Source organism: Gossypium raimondii, chromosome 11, assembly GCF_025698545.1.
Source record: "Gossypium raimondii isolate GPD5lz chromosome 11, ASM2569854v1, whole genome shotgun sequence".
Lineage (NCBI taxonomy): Eukaryota > Viridiplantae > Streptophyta > Magnoliopsida > Malvales > Malvaceae > Gossypium > Gossypium raimondii.
This window is the reverse complement of record NC_068575.1, coordinates 59,895,217-59,918,385: the sequence shown is the minus strand read 5'-3', so window position 1 is coordinate 59,918,385 and position 23,169 is coordinate 59,895,217. Positions and strand designations below refer to the sequence as shown.

General features: G+C 31.7%; 2 protein-coding genes across 2 annotated transcripts; one reads left to right on the top strand and one right to left on the bottom strand.

Moving 5' to 3' along the window:
• Positions 1-2,018: 2,018 nt before the first annotated feature.
• On the top strand, positions 2,019-3,115 carry LOC105802158 (uncharacterized). Its single transcript, XM_012633630.2, has 3 exons — positions 2,019-2,436; positions 2,523-2,635; positions 2,718-3,115. Exons 1-3 carry the CDS (start codon positions 2,136-2,138, stop codon positions 2,826-2,828), a joined length of 525 nt encoding a protein of 174 aa, XP_012489084.1. The 5' UTR covers positions 2,019-2,135; the 3' UTR covers positions 2,829-3,115.
• A 3,460-nt stretch (positions 3,116-6,575) lies between these two features.
• LOC105802159 (aminoaldehyde dehydrogenase 2, peroxisomal) lies at positions 6,576-12,560 on the bottom strand. The gene is made up of 15 exons (XM_012633631.2): positions 12,395-12,560; positions 12,167-12,309; positions 10,647-10,727; positions 10,419-10,567; positions 9,712-9,804; positions 9,452-9,575; positions 9,276-9,341; positions 9,126-9,192; positions 8,899-8,975; positions 8,028-8,141; positions 7,804-7,881; positions 7,570-7,721; positions 7,319-7,379; positions 7,130-7,236; positions 6,576-6,951 (listed from the first exon to the last, which is right to left on the bottom strand). The coding sequence occupies exons 1-15, from the start codon at positions 12,501-12,503 to the stop codon at positions 6,864-6,866; spliced, it is 1,509 nt and encodes a 502-aa protein (XP_012489085.1). The 5' UTR covers positions 12,504-12,560; the 3' UTR covers positions 6,576-6,863.
• Positions 12,561-23,169: the final 10,609 nt, after the last annotated feature.

Below are 23,169 nucleotides of genomic sequence, written 5' to 3'. Positions count from 1 at the left end.
ATTTTCTAATCTACTTGCCTATTATAAAAATAAAATTATCAAATCTAGGAAAAGAATGTGCCTTTAGTAGGTCACGCCTGCAAGAAAAAAAGCCTTTGCTTTAGGCAAATTGGATCCTTCTTTTTCCGAAAAATTTTACAGGCGAGTCCCGGTTTCCCTCAGTCGTAATCACGCCGCTCATGCATGTTTTTTTCAATTTTTTTATATCCAGATTTCCATGAAATAATTATAATATATAATTAAATTAAATAATAAATAGTAGAATGGGAGATTTATACGTGGCAACTCTCAATTGGAAGACCCGAATTTAGATATACAAATATAATAATAATTTTTAAATTACAGATTTAATAAAATGTAAATTTATTATTTTAATGTAATATATATTTTATTATAAAGAGGAAGTTTGAGGGTCCTTTCACACGCACGCACATAAATTTTCACGCCTAGATTTTCAGGTTGGATGGCAGATCCATATGAAATGGCCCATGGTCCACCGCGGCGTCACACTCTCTCGATCACTGGAGCGTGCCCAAATGGGACCTGTTTACTCTTCTATACTTGTCTCAATTATTGTTGCCTTCCAAAGGAGCAAACTTCTGTGTTGGGTTTGTATATTTTGCACTATTTCTATTTTCTACAATACTAATCAAATTTATATTATAAAGAATTATAAAGTAAATAAAAAACCTATTTACTTCAAACAAAAGTAATATTTTTATCGTTTGAATTAAAAATCAAACAAATTTAAATAATAATTAAACCTGGATGACCAAATTAAGATAAACATTCGTATGGATGAGATTTGGCTAAAGCAAGTTGAGATAAGTAAATATTCTAAGGAGCTTTTTATTTTAAACATCTTATCGACTGATTGTTGATGGTTATAAAATACAATATCTTTGTTTAGGATATGGGTGAACTTACATTAAACTACATTAACATTCTTTCATTCACCTACATTTCGCCTCTCCCTCTTTAACCTACCCTTGGGGTCAAGGTCGAACCTAAATGTTGTAACATTTAAGTTTTAAAAGTTTTTTTTTTGTTTTATTTTGATCTTATAATCAATGTTTAAAAATAAAATAAATTTATATTTCACCCTTCTAAAGTTGTTTTTAATTTGATTCTTTTTATGAAATTTATTAATTTAGTATCTAAATATTAATTTGATAATATAATTAATGCTTAAATATTTACAATACTTAATATAAATAAAGCATTTTTTAAAATATTAATTTTAGTAATCAAAATTATGTCGAACTCAATACTATATTTTTAAAATAGGCATGATCCATCCTCAGGCCTACTTTTAAAATACTTATTTTATATAAATATCATAACTTCTTATCAATATTTTTACGTCGCTTTTTTTTTGTAAAATATTACTATTAGGGTTTGTTAAACCTAAATCTAAATAATTTAAATTTATAAAAAAATTGTATTTAAAATATAATGATCAGAATAGCAAAATAGTCAGCACCATACTAAAAAGAAAGAAAAAGAAAAGATCAATGTTGAATTTGAATTGACTCAATAAATGTTATTTTTTTTTATAAAAAACTGCTTGAATAAATAAATTAACATTTATATATCTTTGCCACGTTGCTGAAAAAATGTAGTCCACGTATCCATACATAACCGTCCATTCCAACATGAGTTAGTTGGATGAACTTGGTTGACGTGGCAATGTTATAGCCTCTATGGAACAGTGATGTTTGACAATGGTGTAATGGACTGAAACGTAATTTGATAATTTTTAATATATTGGCAGCTTTAGTAATAACGTATCGCTTAAAAGTTAAAAAAACTTTAAAGTAGAGAGGTTAAGAGAAAGTATAGCCTGTGGGCATGCGGCTTTCACCTTTGTCCCTTTAGACAACCAGTCACAGCTCACTAAATCATTGCATAATAGGGCCAACGCCTCAATTAAAATGACCAAAGTCACTGCTTTATTCCCACTTTAATTGACTCCCCAATACCTTCGATTTATTAATATTTAAGTCCCTCCCTATGATATTAAGTTTGGTGGGTGGATGTGGTTCTCTATAAAGATATCGCACAGCATATTTCTCCTTCTCAGCCAAATACCTCCTCCCTCTTCCTTCCTTTGAACACACACACACACAAAAAAAATGGGGAACTGCCAAGCTACTGATGCAGCCACTCTGGTTCTTCAACACCCGTGTGGGAAAGTCGAGAGGTTTTATTGGCCGATGAGTGCTCGTGAGGTTATGAAAACGAACCCTGGTCATTATGTTGCTCTGCTTATCTCTACCACCTTATATCATTCACATCCAAATAACAACGATAAAGCTCCACAAGGAACCGGCAGCAAGACCAACGTCAACCCTGTTCGTTTAACCAGGATTAAGCTTCTCCGCCCCACTGATACTCTTCTTCTTGGCCATGTTTACAGGCTCATCACCACTCAAGGTATCCATTTATTTTTTGTATTGGTAATAAAGGGTAATGTTTTTATTTGAGATTGTGATCTGATTTTGAGTTGTTGGGGTTCTTAGAGGTTATGAAGGGATTGTATGCAAAGAAACATGCAAAGATGAAGAAAAGCCAACAAGAATCAGACCCAAATGAGAAAGCTGATCAGAGATCTGAACCAGATAATCAAAATAAGGTGAATTTCCTTAAAAACACCTATATTATATCTTTAATTTGGATCCCTGTTATATATGCTTAAAATATTGAAACATCTGCAGGTGAGCAAACATGACAGGCAGAGAGCAAGGTCAACAACATCAAGTAACACCGGTTCTAGATCAAAGACATGGCAGCCTTCATTACAAAGCATCTCTGAGGCAGCAAGCTAAAAGGATGATTGATATTTCGGCACATCAATGACTGCATAAGAGACCCAAGCCTTTTTTTTAACCTGTAAACAACCAAATACAGTTTCTCTCACTTAGGATCGCAGGTATACGCTAGCAAATCATAAAAAAAAAAAAAAAAAAAACCACTACTTTCTTCATGCCGCAGATCTGAGCTATGCATAATTGTACATCCAAAAAAAAAAAAAACCAGAGTTATGTAATCCAGCACTATTATGTAATCGAATGTTAGTATTTTTTTCTCAATACAACTCTTGAAGTTTTTTATATATCAGTACCATCAATGTACTGTAATTAAAAAATATATATATTAGTTGGTTGCTTGCCTAAATAAAATTAATATATCCGTACAAATTAATTTATACACTTCAACCTTGATGGTGAGTTGTAAGGCGTTTGTTCATTTGACATTATAGAAATCAGATATTTGTTTTATCTTATCTCAGAGATTATTTAGTAATTAAGGGGGAAAGAAGGCAGTTCCAGGAAGGGAGAAAGCAAATGAATTGAGAGGAGAATATGAATATGAGAAGGCAAAGGGAGTGAGAGGTAGGTATATATCAATAATAATTGTTGTTTTGTGCAAGTAGGCCACACATCATATCAATTCCCCTGTATACTATAAATAAATAAACCCACTCTATATATATTTGAAAAACCAATAGGCTACTAAAATACAAAGGAATCGAGGCTGCAATAATTGCCTTGTTGGACCATAGCTTTTCCTCTGTTTTTTTTTTTTTTTTTAATTTTATTTTCTCTCTTATATGGTCCCTAAAGTCCATAAGTAGTTAAAGGGTGAAATAGATTATTAAAAGTGCATATCCCAGGTGATAATGTCCCTCCTTTAATAGCTTAATAATTCCTAGTTTGAAATTTAAATTATGTAGATATTATTTTTTATACCATAATTCAGATTATTTTGATCATTAAAAATAAAGAAATAGCACATTAAAAGAAGAGGAATCTTTTTTCTAATTTTGATTTTATTGCCGCATTATCGATTCCTTTTGGCCTTTGATTAATAAGGTAATTATAAAACTCACGGTGAGACAACTGCAAACAACTTAAAATGTCTCTGGACCTTCTGCGTAAAGCATGAAAGAAAGTAGTGTATTTTGGCTTTTTTTCACAATGCTAGACGTTAAAAATGGCCTACTGGCTTTATTTGACAACTAATAATAAAATTAGGGTTAATAACCCTTTAGCCTACCCACAAGCTGAAGCCAAAAAATTTGTTTTAGGGACACAAATAAATAATAATTTTTTTAAGGATTTAAAGTGTATATTTTTCATTTTTTTCTAGGACAATGTCATTATCTGTCCATGTCTACACCCCTGGAATTAAATTAATTGCATCACTCGAGTTCAAAGAAGATGAATGAAAATAATTTTTTACAATATGAAAGTTGACTTATATATTAAAAGACACTTTTATTTTTCATATTTGGATAAACTGCACTAATAGTTACTAATTATTAGTATTTTTTTTGTCATCTAACTATGAAAAACTATAAAATAGTCACTCAATTATTCAATTTTATCTTTTTTAGTTATAAGCGGACTAATGTAAAAATTGAAACAGCCGAAAATCCAGGATAGCTAGGTGACTAAAAAGACAAAATTGAATAATTAAGTGATCATTTTGTAACTTTTCATAGTTGGGTGATAAAAGAAATACCAATAGTTGAATTTACCCTTACTAGAAAGTTTTTGCACTGTATTTATGATACTTTTTAAACCCTAAACTTCTTTTTTTTTTACAAAAGAACAATAATGAAGCAAGCTTTAATTAAGTTAATATTAATCACTTTCAAATTTATTTTTAGGTACATTTAAATTTTATTGTTGTCTAGTGTGGTGATTCACAGAAAATACCAACACTGCAAGTATTGAAAATTGAAGCACACATACAGGATGCCATTTTATTTTCAGTGGGTGCAGTGTCGGTTTTTGCCGTGTAATCAATTAAAGTAAATGCTTGTGCATGATACAAACTTTGTCTCCATATACGAAGAATTTGAACAAAAGAAAAATACAAAGAGATAAGATGGGTTGGAGAGCACATATACTACTAAATTTTCACTGAGGTCGTGAGCTAGCTTTGGTGTACAGAGAGGGAGGTGTCATAAAATCCTGTCACAATATGACCCTAGTAATTTAATGCATTGAGAACAACAGCTTTTAAAAGAGGGTCAGGGCAAGACCAACGCCAATGCCAATGAATGAATGAATGGTTCCTATTATTAGGCTGACTCACAGATATCCCTTTTCTTTAATGCAGGAGACTTTTCGCATGTAACTCTAAAATTTTATGAATTTTCAATATAGAATTACGGTGTTACTGTTACTGCAATTTTGTTGATGAGTGAAGAGGATATGATCACACGTTGACTGAGGGACTATTGTCTTTTCAACTTGCATTTTGCGTACACTGAAAGTATGAAGCAATGGATACCTAACCTACCAAATGATTCCTTAGTGCAGCTAAAAAGACTTTAAAAGTGTGTCAAAGAATCAGCTATTCTTTACCATAGATAAGACTTATCAGTAGTTGACTTCAGGGTATAGACAATCATCACTTGTTCTTTTGATATACATATATATATATTAACTATTAGAATCAAGAGCTATGATATATCATTCCCTCTTTTTTTCTAAAGATATTTAAAATATGGATATTAGTAAATGTGTGTAATTGAGAAAAATGTGGAAAGAACGGCTTATAACACCAAAAGTCTTGGCATGCATTCAGAATTGGCCCCTTCATTTAAAGCGGATTAACGAGTCTCCAACTCTTATTCTTAGACCGTAGACTTGGAAGCATTTGATATTGAACAACAGCATTAGCCTAGCTGCTTTCTTTGAAAATAATGAACCACATCGAGATGGGAAATTAGATGTAAAAATATCATAGGCATCTCTTAGTATCACTGAAATGTAATTGATAAAATAATCAAGTTACCAACCCTGATACGTAAGGACAACTTTTATTGATAAAAATAGATGTAAATTTTAATATAATAATCAATTTAATCTTTGATTCAATACACAGTTTTTTAATAAAAATATAAAAATCAATAGATAATTTTTTAATTAAAAACAAAATACAATTCGATCCATACTAACTTTAAACAAAACTAGATTTTTTTTATTCATTATAAGCATATTTTCTGTTATTAAATTTTTTAAGAGTTCAAGTTCTTTACACCGACAATAACTCATCAACTGGTATTAAATATTTTTTAATATACCTCATAAATACGATGAATGGCATAATTTCTCTTTGTAATACTTTGGGGAGGTACAATTATAAACTACCTATCGATTGCACCGAGATTTGTGGAGACATATATTAGACCATAGAGCAAAGCATCAAGTAGTTGGTACTTCTTAACTGCTGAGTATCAACTATATTTTATATCTACACCTTCCACCAATTTCAATACAATAAAATTAGAATAGAATACATTCACTTTCATGTTCACATACATAACAACGAATCCCTAATAAAATAAAATAGTGATTCTTTTGGTTGCAATTTGGTCACAACCACCAACATAATCCTGTGGAAATTTAAATTAATGTAATCTCCATTAGGTACATAGATTATCTATGTTATCAGAATCGAAGCAAGGTACGGCAAGATTTAGAATGAACCCCAAACTGCCTGCCTCGGGTGACACTTTGGTTAAAATTGGCCCACGCAATGAGCCAGCAAAACAAAACTAGTAGGTAACATGCATTCGTAACTTGCATTCCAAACAGGTCAGCCAAAATGTAATATAGAATATACATACAAACGAGACTCAATGCCATTGACATAGCCCCCAAAGGGATTACGTACATGCAAACATACATATAAACGTGAAACTAAAATCCATAGACATACCTCCAACGGGACGGGATAACATACGTACAAACATACATACTCGAAAACAAATTGGCTCTCCGCACACTTTTTTACCGTTATTTTTGGTAGAGCAGTAAATATTATTTGTATTTCCATGTTGAACTTCATTGCTTTGGAGGCTGGTACCAACCCCATTGTTCATCTGAGACATACTCTGTTACCTGTTTTACACTCAAGTAACTTTCAAGTCCCCTGCCACAATTTTTTTAAAAAGCCAAAAGTAAGTCAGTACTACTAATCCGATTAGTCATAAAAATAGCAAGAGGAAGAAGATATTAAATCCCTGAGTTTTGAGTGTTGACAAACAGGATATTCCAAGTAGTTGAGATAATAGTTATCTGAAAAGAATAGTTGAAGTTTGGGTAAATACCATTCCCCTAGTTCACGCCCAAAGCCACTCCATTTGGTGCCTCCAAATGGAGCTTGGCAGAAGCATGGCTGTGAACAATTGACCCACACAGCACCATTCTGCAGAAGCTGTATGAAAGAAGCAAAGGTATTTAATCTTACAGCATGCTTAGGTTGCATGCTTGGAAGACGCTTCAAGGATTGATCTTACCTTGCTTACACGATCACATCTTTCTCGATCCTTCGATACCACAGCACCTCCCAAACCATAACTAAGTAAATATTAGAAAGGAATTAGTTGAATTCTGTGATCAAAACAGTAAGCGGCTTTTCTAGTCTGGGGAGTGGAGGTCAGAATTGGTTAAAAGGATAGAGGAAGGACAAAATAAATTACTAAATCACACTCCATTCTCATTATCGATATGGAAGGATCAACTCATTGGATTGTATATGTTAACTTACTGGGTATCATTTGCCAATTCAATGGCTTCTTCTTCGGTGGTAAATGTTTTGACACAAAGAACAGGTCCAAAAACTTCTTCTCTCCATATTTGCATGGAGGTTGTTACGTCAGTGATGATGGTTGGTTCAACAAAGAATCCTTTCTTTAAATGCTGGCAAGCATTTATGAATAAGAAATGGTTAAGGATTTTAAAAGGAGAATAATGCCAATAATTAAGAAGCAGACAATTATACCTTAGGACGATTCCCACCATACAAAATAGTTGCTCCCTCACTCTTAGCATTCGAAATGAAATTCATTACTTTCTCATACTGCAGCAATTTAATCAAATATTAATTCGAAAATTTCTTTTCCAAATATGAAACCTTAGATATTACCAACAGTTATATTTTGAGTTACATCAGTTAAAATAATTTTCATCCAACATAAATATATAGTTAAAATAATGAAATAATACCTGTCCTCTACTAACAATGGGGCCAAGCTTGCAACCTTCTTCCAAGGGATCTGAAATTTTAATGTTCTCACTCCATTTCACAAGCCTGTCCAAAAATTCTGCTGCAATACTTTCCTGCCAAACAAATAACAAGCTTTGCCTCGTCATGAATTGGAAATAGAAAAATATATATATAACAAAACTGACGAAGACATGCTACAGGCTTAGTTCAAGAACTCGTGGTAGCAGAATCTTAGTGTTCCCTTCTTGGATCTAAGGTGTGACTTTGACTTGAATCATAATAACAATAATTTTCATCCAACCATGTTCCCATACAAGAAGAGTTATGAAGTTATGAGGAAGGAGAAATAGAATAATTTCCATGACAACTCCTGTTTTAGGAGCTTATCAGATAGGTAAAAATAACAATGAAACATGGAGCCACTAAAGAGATTTGTTCATACTTATTCACAGCTAGATAATGCACAAACTACTGCATCCACAAGAGGAAGGAAGGATGGAAGAGTCCATGAGGTTGGGATGGTTTCTGTTTTCTCTAGGCTGTCGATATCTTTGGAGTACTTCCATAACATAGTAATGCTTGTCCAATGGTGTTTGGAAATTTTTGAACTTATGCTTACGAGGGTTGGTTTCCTGGATTAGGTACTTGCTAAAGTGGACCCAAAAGTAATGCTTGCTAACGTGCCTAGTCTAGCCAGTTTATCAGTTTATGAAAGGACTGGACTGGTTCCCCTCTTAGTTGTGGCAAGTGTGAACAAGGTAATATTAAAACAGTTTTTTCATATGTATCATAACCTCAAGCCACATGTAATATGAAATAAAAAATATATGTATTATTAACTAAAAAGGACAAAATGGGTCCAGGACTTACATGCACAATAAGGCGTGATGTTGCACTGCAGATCTGGCCATTTGTATAAAAGCAACCGAATATGGTCCACTCAACAGCTATTACAAGCACAGGTGGCTAAATTAGAAACTGAATAAAGAGACTATTTTTCTGCATTGACAGTTTCATATGAGTAAAATATGAACAATCAATTCTGAAGAGATATACAGGCAACATGAAGGCTTAAAAGTGATTCACATGGCACTAACCCTTATCAATGTCAACATCCTCAAACACAACTATTGGACCTTTGCCACCAAGCTCCAAGGTAACAGGCTGCCGTAGAAACAATAAAGAAGATTTTACGCACTGGATCATAAAAAAGAACTCAGTGATCATATGCTAGAACTTCAACAAACCTTGACCCTTTGAGCAGCAGCTGTCATTATCTTAACCGCTGTGACTGTGCTTCCAGTAAATGAAATCTGTTAGCAACAAATTATCAGCAACTAGAATTGAAATAATTTCCAATCATCTAATGAAATTCAGTCTTGGAGAAAGGATCATTGAACAAAATGATCAATATTGATTTAACCTTATCAACATGGGGATGAGATGCCAAAGATGCACCAGCTTCAGGGCCTAGTCCGGGCAGAATGTTGAGGACACCAGCAGGAAGATCAACCTCCCTACACACTTCTCCCAGCTCCAAACAGGTTCTGAAGTGGAAAAGGGATAAAAAAATGAGAGGACAACATTAATCTCAAATGCAAAATCAAGCCAAAATTTCTGTATATAATTTAAGACAAATGAGAAAGTAACATGAAAACTGAAGCAAGTAAATGGAGAGCGTACGCAGATGCCAACTCAGAAGGCTTCAGTATTGCAGCACAACCAGCAGCCAAGGCTGGAGCAACTTTCCATGTAGCCATCAAAAGTGGGTAATTCCTTCAAAACAAAAGAAATTTCTTAGTTATTGAATACCAGGATAACCATTAAAAATGAGATGACAAAAATCATTGAACCATAGAGCACCATGTCTGCCAAGGATAAAGATCACCGTTACTAAATATCAAACTGAATGAGTCCACATAAATTTTATGCACTAAACAATGCACCAAACTATTGCAAGCCCTTAAATGGCCTCAGATGATTTAGGACCACAATCATCATAAATCATCTTAATAAAAACACTAAGGAAGGTATTGTGCTTAAAACATGCAGCCTCTGGCATCCATAATAAGTTTATAATTTAATATCAGGAGAAACAATTAAGCGAATTTATTTACTAACTAGGTCCACTAATAAGAGACATAGAAGTTAAAGACCACCACATCCACTCACTCATTTATATAGCAAATGGAACTAGCCTTAAGCAAATCAAAAAGCAAACCAAAGAAACCAGGTTAACCAGATATCTCAACTAAGTATCGGGAAATGGAGAAGAGCAATACTCAAGGATTGTTCATCAGGGAAACAGATGCAGTGAGGCCAAGTAAGCAGCAAATTTATTAAGACAAAAAACAGAAGTGAAAATAACAACCGCAACAGACTGGAAGTACCATGGGACGATCAACGCAACAACCCCAATGGGTTCCTTGATCACATAGCTCTTAAATGTCTTCATCGGAAGAGAGATAGGAGCCTTTTGCTTGGCATCTAAACCTTCAGCAAGGTCTGCATAGTACTCAAAGCATCCGACGACATCATCCTAAAACTCACAAAAAGAAAAGGTCAAAATCCAACAAAAAAATAGTAACATAACCTTTGCAAATTCATTTCAGGCATACCATATCTGCTTCAGATTCACTAAGTGGTTTCCCACAATCAACTGTTTCAAGTTTCGCAAGTACTGGTTTTCTCTCCTTTATCTGCATTATTGAAAAAAAAAAAACATTGAATATAGGTCATGACATTAAAAAGGTTGCAGTCATTTCCATCAACAAAGCATAACAATTGCAAAAGCTAATAAACATACAAGTATCATGGTTAAAAGTAAACTCTGTTTGATATTCTGCTTTAAAGAACAACGCAAGTTCTTCATCAGTTGAACCAAGAATGGTTACACTTGAATCAATTACACCTGGCATATCTGAAGCCATTCTTTCAGTCCACTAAAGTAATGAATCTAACAAGAAGGAACTTTTAGTTAAAGAAAAGGAAACAGATTTCAGTCAGACCATAATCCCAATAGCATATTCATAAATTTCATGAAAGCAAACAGATTGTTTTGTAGGAAGGATAAGCCTGAGATATTAAAAAGAAAATCGTAGGAAAAGGGTGCAATTTACAATTTTTGCTAAGTTACACAGATATATCTGGGCTCAAGTTCGCACATTAGGCTTTATTGCAGAAGTGATATTTCAAAATTGTGGACCATTATTCAGATAAATCAGGCTCATTATTTCAATTATTTACACTAGTAAACAGTGGCAAGTAGTGAAGTAACACTTCATTTGAGCGCTCTTTTTCAAATAACCAGCTTTCCAAGGGAAAAAAAATCCCAATTTTTCATTAGTAATCACGACCATTGTATGATTGAATGATGTTACTTTTATATTGTTTAACCATTCCAATTAAGTTATAATTCTTCTTGTTGCTATTGCTTTACATTCTATAGCAAAATTCCTCCAAAAAAGATAAAAAGCAACTAACTAAAGGGCTAAACAGTAAAAGTTGAAGAATTACCTAAGAGTTCACCACTTAAAAACCATGGATTTTATCTCATATTTTAGAAGATTGTGATTAATTGTACAACGGTAATTTTTAGCGATATGATCTCTGGTAGCGAACAGCATAGCTAAATAACAATTCATCAAGTTCTTCCAAAAATAAATAAATAAAAGCAAAATCAAATATAACAAAGGTTAACATAACACTCTGTAGCTGACTTTGACTTCAATGCTTAATTTGGTACCTCAGTTCTTTTTCCAATTTGATACCTAAATTTGGCTCCAATGTTCAATTTGGCACTCAGACCAAATAACATCAAGTGATCCAATGAATATTTATATATGTTTTTTAGTAATAAAAAAAATCATTAATGTTCTTATATGTGCTTTAGTTAAAAAAAAGCATGGTTAATTTTGAAAAAAAAGAACCTCATGTACCAGATCGGAGCCAAATTCAGGTGCTTAATTGGAAAAAGAAAAAACTCAACTCAGGTATCAATTTGACTATTGAGGCCAAACTCAGGTACCAAAATGAAATTAAAAATCAGTATTAAATTCAACATTGAAACCAAAATCAAGTAGTATATTAACTATAATAACAACTAAGAAAGCAAAGGAAGACTTAAAATAGCAATTACCTTAGCAGCAATGGCACGCAAATACTTAGCACGGACAGCACCCGAAGCAAAGGCCCAATCTTTACCTTTGTTCCGAGTAAGTGCGCTCCGAGCAGCCTGCACCGCAACATCCACATCTTCAGCAGTCGCCGCCGGAATATCACCTGAAGAAGAAGAAGAAGAATTAAGAAGAAAACCACAATTTTTATAAAGACTAAAGGAAAAGTAACAGGAAAATGAAAAAGAAACCGATGATTTCTTCAGTAGTAGGGTTAATAATAGGGATGCGTTTCTTGAGCAAAGGCTCAGCCCAATCGCCGTTGATGAACAGTTGCCGACTGGGGATCGGAATTGCCATTTTTGCTCGAGTAGAGTGGCTTGATAATTTGATAACTGATACAGGCCATTTAATAATGGTGCTGCCGATGCCATTACTCGAAAAGTTCCAGCTGAAAGCGACTTTTTCTTTTTTTGTGGGTTTGCTTTTTTGCGTTTCTGTGGCGAACCTCTCTGCTTCTACTGTGTCTGTATTGTCTTTTTGCCTTCACAAATCATAATGCTTACAAAAATATTTTGTCGAGAAATAGATATCTGTCCAGCTGGTGGTTACTGATGCTGTCACGTGTCCTATGAATGCGATCTTTACATAATGCTGAAAAAGAAAAATCGATTTGGTTCAATAATTATTTTTATAAAATATATATTTTATAAATTTCAATCATTTCTAATAACACTTATTATTATTAAAATATAAAATTCAAGGGATCTTTATTTATTATTATTATTAAAATATTGTTTTATTTCCTATCCTTCACTATTCAAACAGTGTTAAAGATTATTATAATCACATAATTTAATATATGCATTATTTAAAGATAATTCATTTATTTTAATTTATCATAATTTTGTAATCATTTCCGAAATTTGAAATTTGTTAAAATTTGTATTAAAACTCCTAAAATCAATAACTCAATTATTTTATGTAAAGAATTAACAAAATCAATAATTTAACAAATTGTATACAATAAATTAATAAAAATAATTATTCTTTTTTGAATAAAATCGGCTGGATATTTATTAAAATTATATTATAGAAAAACATAAGCTGTTTCCCAAAAGCTGGGCTTAGGCCTACTAAAACAAATCAATCCTAAATGTAAAATCGGGCCTCGCAATTTTGTTATCAGTGAACACCCCTAAAAAACACCAAAGCAAAAGACAAAGCAATAAATAAAAAGGAAACCAAATATCTAACCCAGTTAACCGCAACAGCTGGACACCATAACTCTATCGTCTCTTTACATCACTTGTTCCATTTGTTCAGACGATAGCCATTTCCAAGATATTTTCCTTATCTGCTATATGTTTTGCTTTTATTTCTCCACGAAGCCTCCTCAATCGGGGTTCCTCGACCATCGTCCTTCCGGAGTAGATCAATTGTGATCCGAAACTACTCTCATCAGGTGCGATTCTTCTCCCTTTTCTAAAGCTTCTTGTGCAAGTTTATAGGCACAAACATTTTCTAATCTATGAATAAACTAAAAAATAATTTCTTGAAAACGAGATTTTTTGCTTTGAAAATCCCTAATAATCACCCCAATAACTGATTTATCTGGCTTTGCTGTTTGGCATTTCTTGATGACTGTTCGCGAATCCCCCATGATTGTTACTGAGAGGATACCCATTGAGATTCCTAACTTAATGGCCTATAAACCTGCATATGCCTCTGCCGCAAACAGATAGGAAACGTCGTTATGTAGGGCTGTCTTCGATGCTAGAATCTCGCCCATCAGACCCTAAACCACAGACCCGAAGCCGATTTGGAATTTTTTTGTCAAAAGCTGCATCAAACTGAATCGTCACCCTCGTGCTCCCTTCTCGTTCTCTATGGCTTCTATCCTCATTTGAAGTAGTCTTCCTTTCTCCCAAACCATATAATTCTGCCATATACATATGTATTCTCTGTGATAATTCCCTTCCCATCGTGTTCTTTCCCTCATGTACTAGCTGATTCCTTGAACTCCAGATTGACCATAAAGCATAGCAAAAAAGTCGGCACTGTTTACAAGAACCCCTCTTGAAAACCTATATAAGCCACTCCCAAAAGCTTTGATTCGTATTATTTATGACCCAAGAGAGGTTTAAAGAAAGAAAGTGGGTAAGTTATATAGCTTAGTAAGTTGGTATGTAAATAATAAATAATTTGTTAACATGCTTTTACCAATCCTCACAATATGTTCTCAAGATAATACAATCATAATTGCACATAGTTCCACTATTTACTCATGTTCACATTAAGCTATCTACTCAAGTCATAGTCACTAAATTATTTATATCTTGTGCTACAGAACTCAAAATTAAGATCCGCTTGATTTTGCTGAAACTAGACTCACATATATTCTTATCATAAAATTTTAAATTTTTTTGGTTTTGCCAATAAGTACAGTTAATTCTTCAAAGTCGTCTCTGTTCTGCTGTCTGACAGTTCCGACCTTTCTTCTCTAAAAATTAATTATCTCTTAGTACGGAATTCGAATGATGTTTCTGTTTATTTCTCTTGAAAAATAGACTCATTAATAATTCTAATCATATAAATTCTAACCCATAATTATTTTTATACAATTTTTAATGATTTTCCAAAGTCAGAACAGGAGATTCCGAAATTATTCTGACCTTATCTCACAAAAATTCTAATATCTCATAATATGAGATTCTTTTGCTTACATCGTTTCTTCTATGTGAAACTAGACTCAATAAAATTTAATTTAATGTCTTATTCAACCTCTAATGCGATTTCCACAATTTTTTTGTGAGTTTTCAAAGTTATACAATTGTTACTGTTCAAAACTATTTTATTGCAAATTTTAATCTTTCATGATTTCTTTGTATTAACATTTATTTCGACACACATAACACCAAAGCATATCCATAACTAGTCATTCCAATAGCTAATCATTATCATATATTCACATGCCATTCATTGACCAATTTCACCTATATATCAACAACAAAGACTTAAACATATCATGTCTCAATTTAATTTGGCCTAAAAGCCTCACACATTCATCAATCAAAATTACCACATATTTATACCTCATAAGTATAGACCTATAATCACAAGGTCATCACAAGATCATTCTCATAAGTATGACTTACTCATTTACATTATTGCCAAAATGTCCAATATACATCGAGTTCATTACTCATGAATTTTTCGTACATACTTGTATCCTTTCAACATGATCATACCTTGTCTTTTCTTTGACATAATCTTTGGATTACCCGTTGAACCACTTGGAACACTAAGTGTACTTAGGAAAACTCGTACATAATGTATCGTACCAATGTCATGTCCCAGACATGGTCTTACATGAAAATCTCGTATCGATACCAATAGCCCAGCTATGGTCTAACACGAAATCTCAAATTGATGCTAATAGCCCAGCTATGGTCTTACACGAAATCTCAAATCGATGCCAATAGCCCAGCTATGGTCTTACACAAAATCACAAATCGATGCCAATAGCCTAGTTATGGTATTACACGAAATCACACCTCGGAAGTCCTAATATCATGACATCAATATCCAATACATTTACTAAGGTTCATTCGGAGCTTTCAACTTCGTAATTAAATCAATTCATGCACGAAACCAGTCATCCAATGCTCAAATCAATTCGACAATATATATCCATATACGAATCAAATTCGGCAATGTATATCTACATACAAATTAATTTGGCAATGTATATCCATATACAAATCAAATTCGGCAATGTATATCCATATATAAATCAAATTCGGCAATGTATAACCATATACAAATCAAATTCGGCAATGTATATCTATAAACAATTCAAATTCGGTAATGTATATCTATAAACAATTCAAATTCGGCAATGTATAGTATATCTATATACAAATCAAATTCGGCAGTGTATAAAACATATACATTTAAATTCAAAAATATTTATTTACTTATGAACTTACCTCATACGAAAACGGATGGATCGGATCAACTACTCGTCAACTTTCGATTTCTCCCGATCTAAATCTGATTTATTTCTTTCTTGATCTATATGAATTCAAATTTAACTCATTTAATCACCTATTCATTCAATTTCATCCAAAAATACCTATTTAGACATTTTTGCACTTTAGCCCCTAAAGTTTCACATTTATTCAATTTAATTCTTATTTTACAAATACACAAAATTCACACAATTCAATATAACCTAAGCTTAGCCGAATTACTATAGTGCCCCTAGCAGCCCAAAAGTTTCATTATTTCACATTTCAACCACTCAATTTGCATATTTCACAATTGAATCCCTATTTGACATTTTTGTCAAAAATCACTTTACAAAACATATTAATCTATCAACAATTATTCATTTTCCATCATCAACATTCAAAAACATCAAGCTATCATCAATGGAAACTCACAAATTCATCAACCAATTCAAAAATTAGGGCATGGGCTAGCTAGAGCACAAAGCAACGATCTCAAAAACATAGAAATAATTAAAAATGGGACAAAATATCTTACCAATCAAGCAAAATAAGCATGACTGAACCCTAGCTATGGTTTCTCCATGTCAGAATCGATTGAAGTGTTTTTGTGAAGAAGATGGACATATAATTCTTATGTTATTTTATCATTATTAATTATTTTACCTTTATAACATTATAAAATATTACTAATTTCAAAAATTCCAAACCAACACATCCCACTATCACCATTTATGGTCTAATTATCATATAAGGACTTAAACTTTAATGTTGTATAGCTATTAGACACTTTTAGCTTATAGAACTGTAACACCCCTTACCCGTGTCCAACATCGGAATAGGGTACGAGGCAATACCAGAATACATACACTTGTAAACATATTTAACCGAGTTATAAAATTTCATCATTAAAACTTTCAAAAGTATTAACATGCTTTTATAACTCTTCACAATATATCCTCAAAATATTATAATCTTAATAAATAGAGTCTACGAGACCCGATACATATTCATGCAATTCAATGCTTTATTTCCATTTCATTCAATTCGCAATTTCTCATGCTCACAATTTAGATCATATCACTAGCAATTTCCATTTAATTCACGTACAATTCAATGTCACTAAGTTTAACACTAATACGTATTTACCATTTAACTCAACGTTTATCGATTATACCATTCATTAACACATTTATGTAATTCTCAATTTTGCAATAAAGATATCACTTTAGCTTAAATAACAACATCATCCTGGTATAAATACACTACCACTTATCCATTTGCTTTAATTCTTTTGGGCCCATTTGTCACTTACAATCCTTAAACAAATTAGGGAACGGTTACGAAAATTTGAGTAATTCACTTCCACTTTGCCATAGTATAACTATGGTCTTACTTATGATCACTTATCACTTGTCCTTGATCAGTTAAGTGTAGCTAGACTACCACTTATCACTTTGTCACTTGATCAGATAAGTGTAGCTAAAACTACCACTTATCACTTTGTCACTTGATCAGATAAGTGTAGCTAAAACTACCACTTATCACTTTGTCACTTGATCAGATAAGTGTATCTAAGGCTACCACTTATCACTTTATCACTTGATCAGATAAGTATAGCTAATGCTACCACTTATCACTTTCTCACTTGATCAGATAAGTGTAGCTAATGTTACCACTTATCACTTTCTCACTTGATCAGATAAGTGTAGCTAATGCTACCACTTATCACTTTATCACTTGATCAGAAGTACTCAAATCCGGCGTTCCGCTGAATTTGATCATTTATTCATATATCAGGCTTACCAACATGTGTTAATTCATAAACCATTCATGACATTATTTCATGCCAAATCATATATTGAATATACCATACACACATACTATGAAACTTTATTTTCACACATGAGTTTAAACCATGACCAATAATGCACAAATATAAGTATAATTCATATTCCATCGTTTATCAGTTTTCGCATTTTTATTTTATTCTCATTTCATCAATAAATATATATATATATATATATATATTTCATCATACATTATATAATTCATGAATTAACATTTAATCATTAAATTTCAGCCATATGAACTTACCAGGCTAATTTGCAGAAATACCAAGATACAAGGGCATTTTGGTAATTTTCCATTTTCTCGATTTTCTACCCTATCTTAATCTAAATTAATTTTTCATTTAATAAAACAACTCATTTCATGCAATTTGGTAATTTTGACACTTTTCCAAAATTGCCCCTAAAGTTTTACTTTTATTCAATTTAGTCCTCGAGCCCAAATCATGCAATTTAACCATTTGAAATGCAAATCCATGCTAGCATAATATTCATAAATTTATTTTCCTCCTCCTCCTCTCCATTCCACATCCTTAATTTACATAACATGCTTATAAGTAACATTATCTATAATTTCACTATTTTCTTGTAAATTTATTCAAAGCTGTCCATTTGAGTCATAGTCACTAAATCATTTATATCTTGAGCTACAGAAATCCAAATTAAGATCCATTAATTTTCCCCGAAACTAGACTCACATATCTTCTTGCCATAAAATTTTAAGAATTTTTGGTTTAACCAAATAGTACAGTTTATTCTTTAAAGTTTCCCCTATTTTGCTGTCTGACAGTTCCGACCACTCTTCACTAAAAATGAATTATCTAATTGTACAGAATTTGGATGATGTTCCCGTTTATTTCATTTGAAAATAGATTCATTAATTATTCTAATCCTATATATTATAACTCATAATTACTTTTCTTCAATTTTTGATGATTTTCTAAAGTCAGAACAGGGGAACCCGAAATCATTCTGACACTGTCTCACAAAATTTATTATATCTCATGATTTGCAATTCTATTGCTTACACCGTTTATTCTATGAGAAACTAGACTCAATAATATTTAATTTCATATTTTATTCATCTTCTAATTCAATTGCCACAATGTTTGGTGTTTTTTGAAAGTTAACCTATTGCTGCTGTCCAAACTGTTTTAGTGCAAAATATTGATTACTAAGTTTATAACACTCTTATTTTCTTTCTCTACACTATTTCTCATCACTTTCTCTTATTTTCTCTTCACTAACATACCAAGAACATAAAACCTTATGTAATAAAACTCTACATTAACATCAATTTCATACATTTTCAATAGTATCAAACTCAAAAATATATTGAAATCTTGATGTTCTTACCTTGCTCAATTGATTTCAATCTTTAACTTGATTTTCTCTCTCCTCCAGCTTCTATTTCTTGAATCTAACTTGATATTCTAGCTCTCCATAGTCTCCTTGTTATCTTTCTCTCTTGATGGATATAGAAATTCTTTTGATTTCTAAGTGATAATGGTGAATTTTTGGTAAAATGACCAAATTGTAAAGAAAAGAAAGTTTCTTTCTTTCTTTCCTCTTCATACGTTGGTTGCATGGGGAAGAAGATGATAATTCCTCATCTTTCCTTCCATATATATATACTAAATAGAATAATAATAAATTAATAAAATATCATTTAAAAATCATATTAAAATATTAATAAACTAATATTTATTTATTTAGTATCTAAAATATCACCAACATCATCATTGCCTTCTAGATTTCTCTCTCTTCTAATTGACCATTTTGCCCTTCATAATCTTTTAAAATTCCATCATTGAGTCACACTTAATTTGGTAAAATTACGATTTAGTCCCTCACAATTCTTATCTTATTCAATTTGGTCCTAATTCATCCATTTTCCTTAGATTCTAGATCATTCCACCCTTAAAATATTTACACCTTTGGTCCTTCAACTTTTTCATATTTACACTTTAACCCCTCAAATTTTGAGTATTTACTCTTGGGCAACAATACTTTTCTCACTTTTGCGATTTAATCCTTCCTTGCATTAATATGTCATAATAAACTTCTCAATATTGACATAACTCAAAATTTCCCTTTCTGTTACTTTATTTTCTTATTTTACTATACCAAGGATAATATCTTACTGTAGAAATTTTCAAAATATTACATTTGTGGTCCCGAAACCACTGTTTCGACTAGGCCCAAATTTGGGCTATTACAAGAACACAACTTTTACGCTTTACGCGATTTAGTCCTTTTTACCGAATTAAGCATTCAAATAGTAAAATTTATTTACGTAACTTTCACACATATATAATCACATGCTGTAAATACAAAAAATAATATTAAAATAATTTTTCTCATCAAATTTGTGGTCTCGAAACCACTGTTCCGACTAGACCCAAAATCGGGTTGTTACAAGTCTTTCATAACCCATCAAGCTTCAAACTTGCAACCATATCTTACCACTCAGTCATTTGTCTTCCCTTTTCGTATTAATTAGAAGAGGACAATGATCGGATAAAAAATGCACAACATGTTGAATTGTTACCTCACGAAACATGGTCATCCATTTCTCGTTTGCCACTCCTCTATCCAATCGTTCTTGAATGTTTGTTTCCGGCAAATTGTCTCTCTCCCATATGAACCAATTACTAGAATACCCCACATCCATCAGGTGACAATCTTCCAACACATTTCGAAAAGTTTTCATTCTTCTTTCATCTCTAAGTAGCCTTCTTTTTTTCTCAAAGCCATACATAATTTCATTACAATCTCCACATACAAACCAAGGAATCCCCTCATCATTATATAGATTTGTCAAAAGTTTCGATTTTCTTTCCCCAGATTCGAACCGTCATACTCCATAAATTCCCCTATGAAATTACCCAATTGCATTGCCAAGTTTTCAAAGAAAAAACCGATAGGAACATCATGAATTTGTACCCAAAAATGTGTCAAAATTAAAGAACTTTTAATGGATCCTCCCCCCATTGCAGCTTGTATAACACCAACAAGTGGTTGTTAAAAGTCCATGGTGACCCCTTCAAAACCCTTTCCATATCCCATAACATGAAAAAATTGAAACAAAAACCTTTTCTCCCCCATATCCCAGATTTGAACACCCCGAACAGGATGCCATAAATTCACCATAGTACTTCTCATTGCTGGGAAGTGAATAATGCTAGTTGTTAGGAAACACCCCACCAGTCAAAAAGTCCCCGTCTCCCTTTCCGTATTCGGCTCTAATTGTACTTGTAAAACTTCTTATTCTTCTTTATTAAGTGTTAATCCAGCAAATTCAGTTTCCATGAATGCAGGTAGAAATCCCAAACGTGGGTATCAATTTTCTAAAAGAAAAAAGAAGACTTAAGAGACGACCGCCGTCGAACAAAACAGGAGACTAAAACAAAAAACCTAAAAACATGCTAGAGAGAGCAGACAGTTGCGTGCTAGGGTAGCAGACTTATTTTGTTATAAAAACAATTATTTAAGTCCATGTGTTTATCAATAACTTATCTAATTTTCTAATTTTCATAAAATAAGATAATCATATTTTTTTTATAAAAAAATAAAGTTAAAATACTAATGTTTCAATTTTTATAAAGTTGAAAAACAAAATTAAGATTTTACGAATTCTCTTCATTTGTCATTAGATACACTCAAAAACTCATAGGTAACTTTTTATTGTTTAAATGTTAAATAAAATAACAAAATTACTAGAACACTAATAAAATTCTATATATTAAAAGGGAAAGTTAAGAGCAAAAAATTATTAATATTTCAAAATTTTTAAAAAATATAAATTAATACAAAGATAAAATTATACTTTAAATTTTTTATTTATTTTACATCTAAAATGATTTTCTAACTTTGCCTCGGTCACATCCATTTCTCGAATTAATTAGAAAAAATATATATTAGGTTTCGTTCATGTTTATGGGTAGGGCATAGGCATTATAGTAACATACTTTATACTTACCTAAAGTTAACTCGAAATGTGGTTTTAAAATTTTGCTCATATTTATAAATAACTCAAACTCATTTTAAGCTTACATATATTGCTTTTAAAAATTTAAATATATGTTTATGTTATTTTAATTTAATATTTTATAATTTTATATATAGTCATCTTAACATTTTTAATCTATATATTAAATTTAATTTTCTTTACTATAATTATACGATCTATAAAAATAACATAATATAAAACATTATAAATTTTAAAAAAGTTGGGTCAAGCTCGAACCTTAAATATTCAACCTTAAAGCTGATTCATATCTTAAGCTGATTTTTCTAACTTAATATTATCACTCAAACTCTTTTAAATTTAAACTAAGTTTCATTTGGACAAATAAAAAAACTATCAACAATTCTATCATTTAAGTTTCTTTTTTATGACTTTTAATCATTGGATACATTAAATACACTTTTATTTTATTTTAATTAATTCTACTTTTCTCTCTCCCAATCTTTATCATCTTTCATGTTTGCACGTGTCATCTCTATACGGGTTTTGCTCTCCCACCATTGAATTTATCCAGCTCCCGCATTATATTGTGGAGCCCAGTTTTGTTGTTTTCAAAGTGGCTTTTTCCTTTAAACAAGACAATCCTAATTTAGCCGATTTGACTTAGTTGCCCACTGCTCGCAACCCAAGTCTGATGTATATCCTCCACCAAATTCTAAATGAAACCAAAATTCTGTCGATTCGATTTGCATTCCAATTAATTTTATTTTTATTTAATTAATAATTAAATATATTTAATTCATATATTAAAACATCATAAATTGATAATATAGTACGAATTAGATTGATGTTATTTAATTTGGTTTCGATTAGATTCTTAAAAAAATTTATTATTAAATTTTACTTTAAATAGAGGTATGTTAATCGAAAACCTCAAATAATAAAAATAAAAATATTACAAAAAACCTAATTACAAGAACATTGATCAAAGAATATAAAACAATATAGTTTTTATAAATATATGTATAAAATTAATTAAAGCAAAAATAAAAAGCATAATAACTTATTTGGTCCTCCAATTTTATAAAAAATTATTTTAACCTTTTATTTATTATTTTGCCTCTTTTAGCTCTTAAACTTTTTTATCAAATCACTTCAAAAGGATGAAAAAATTCACTTTTTAACTTTGATGA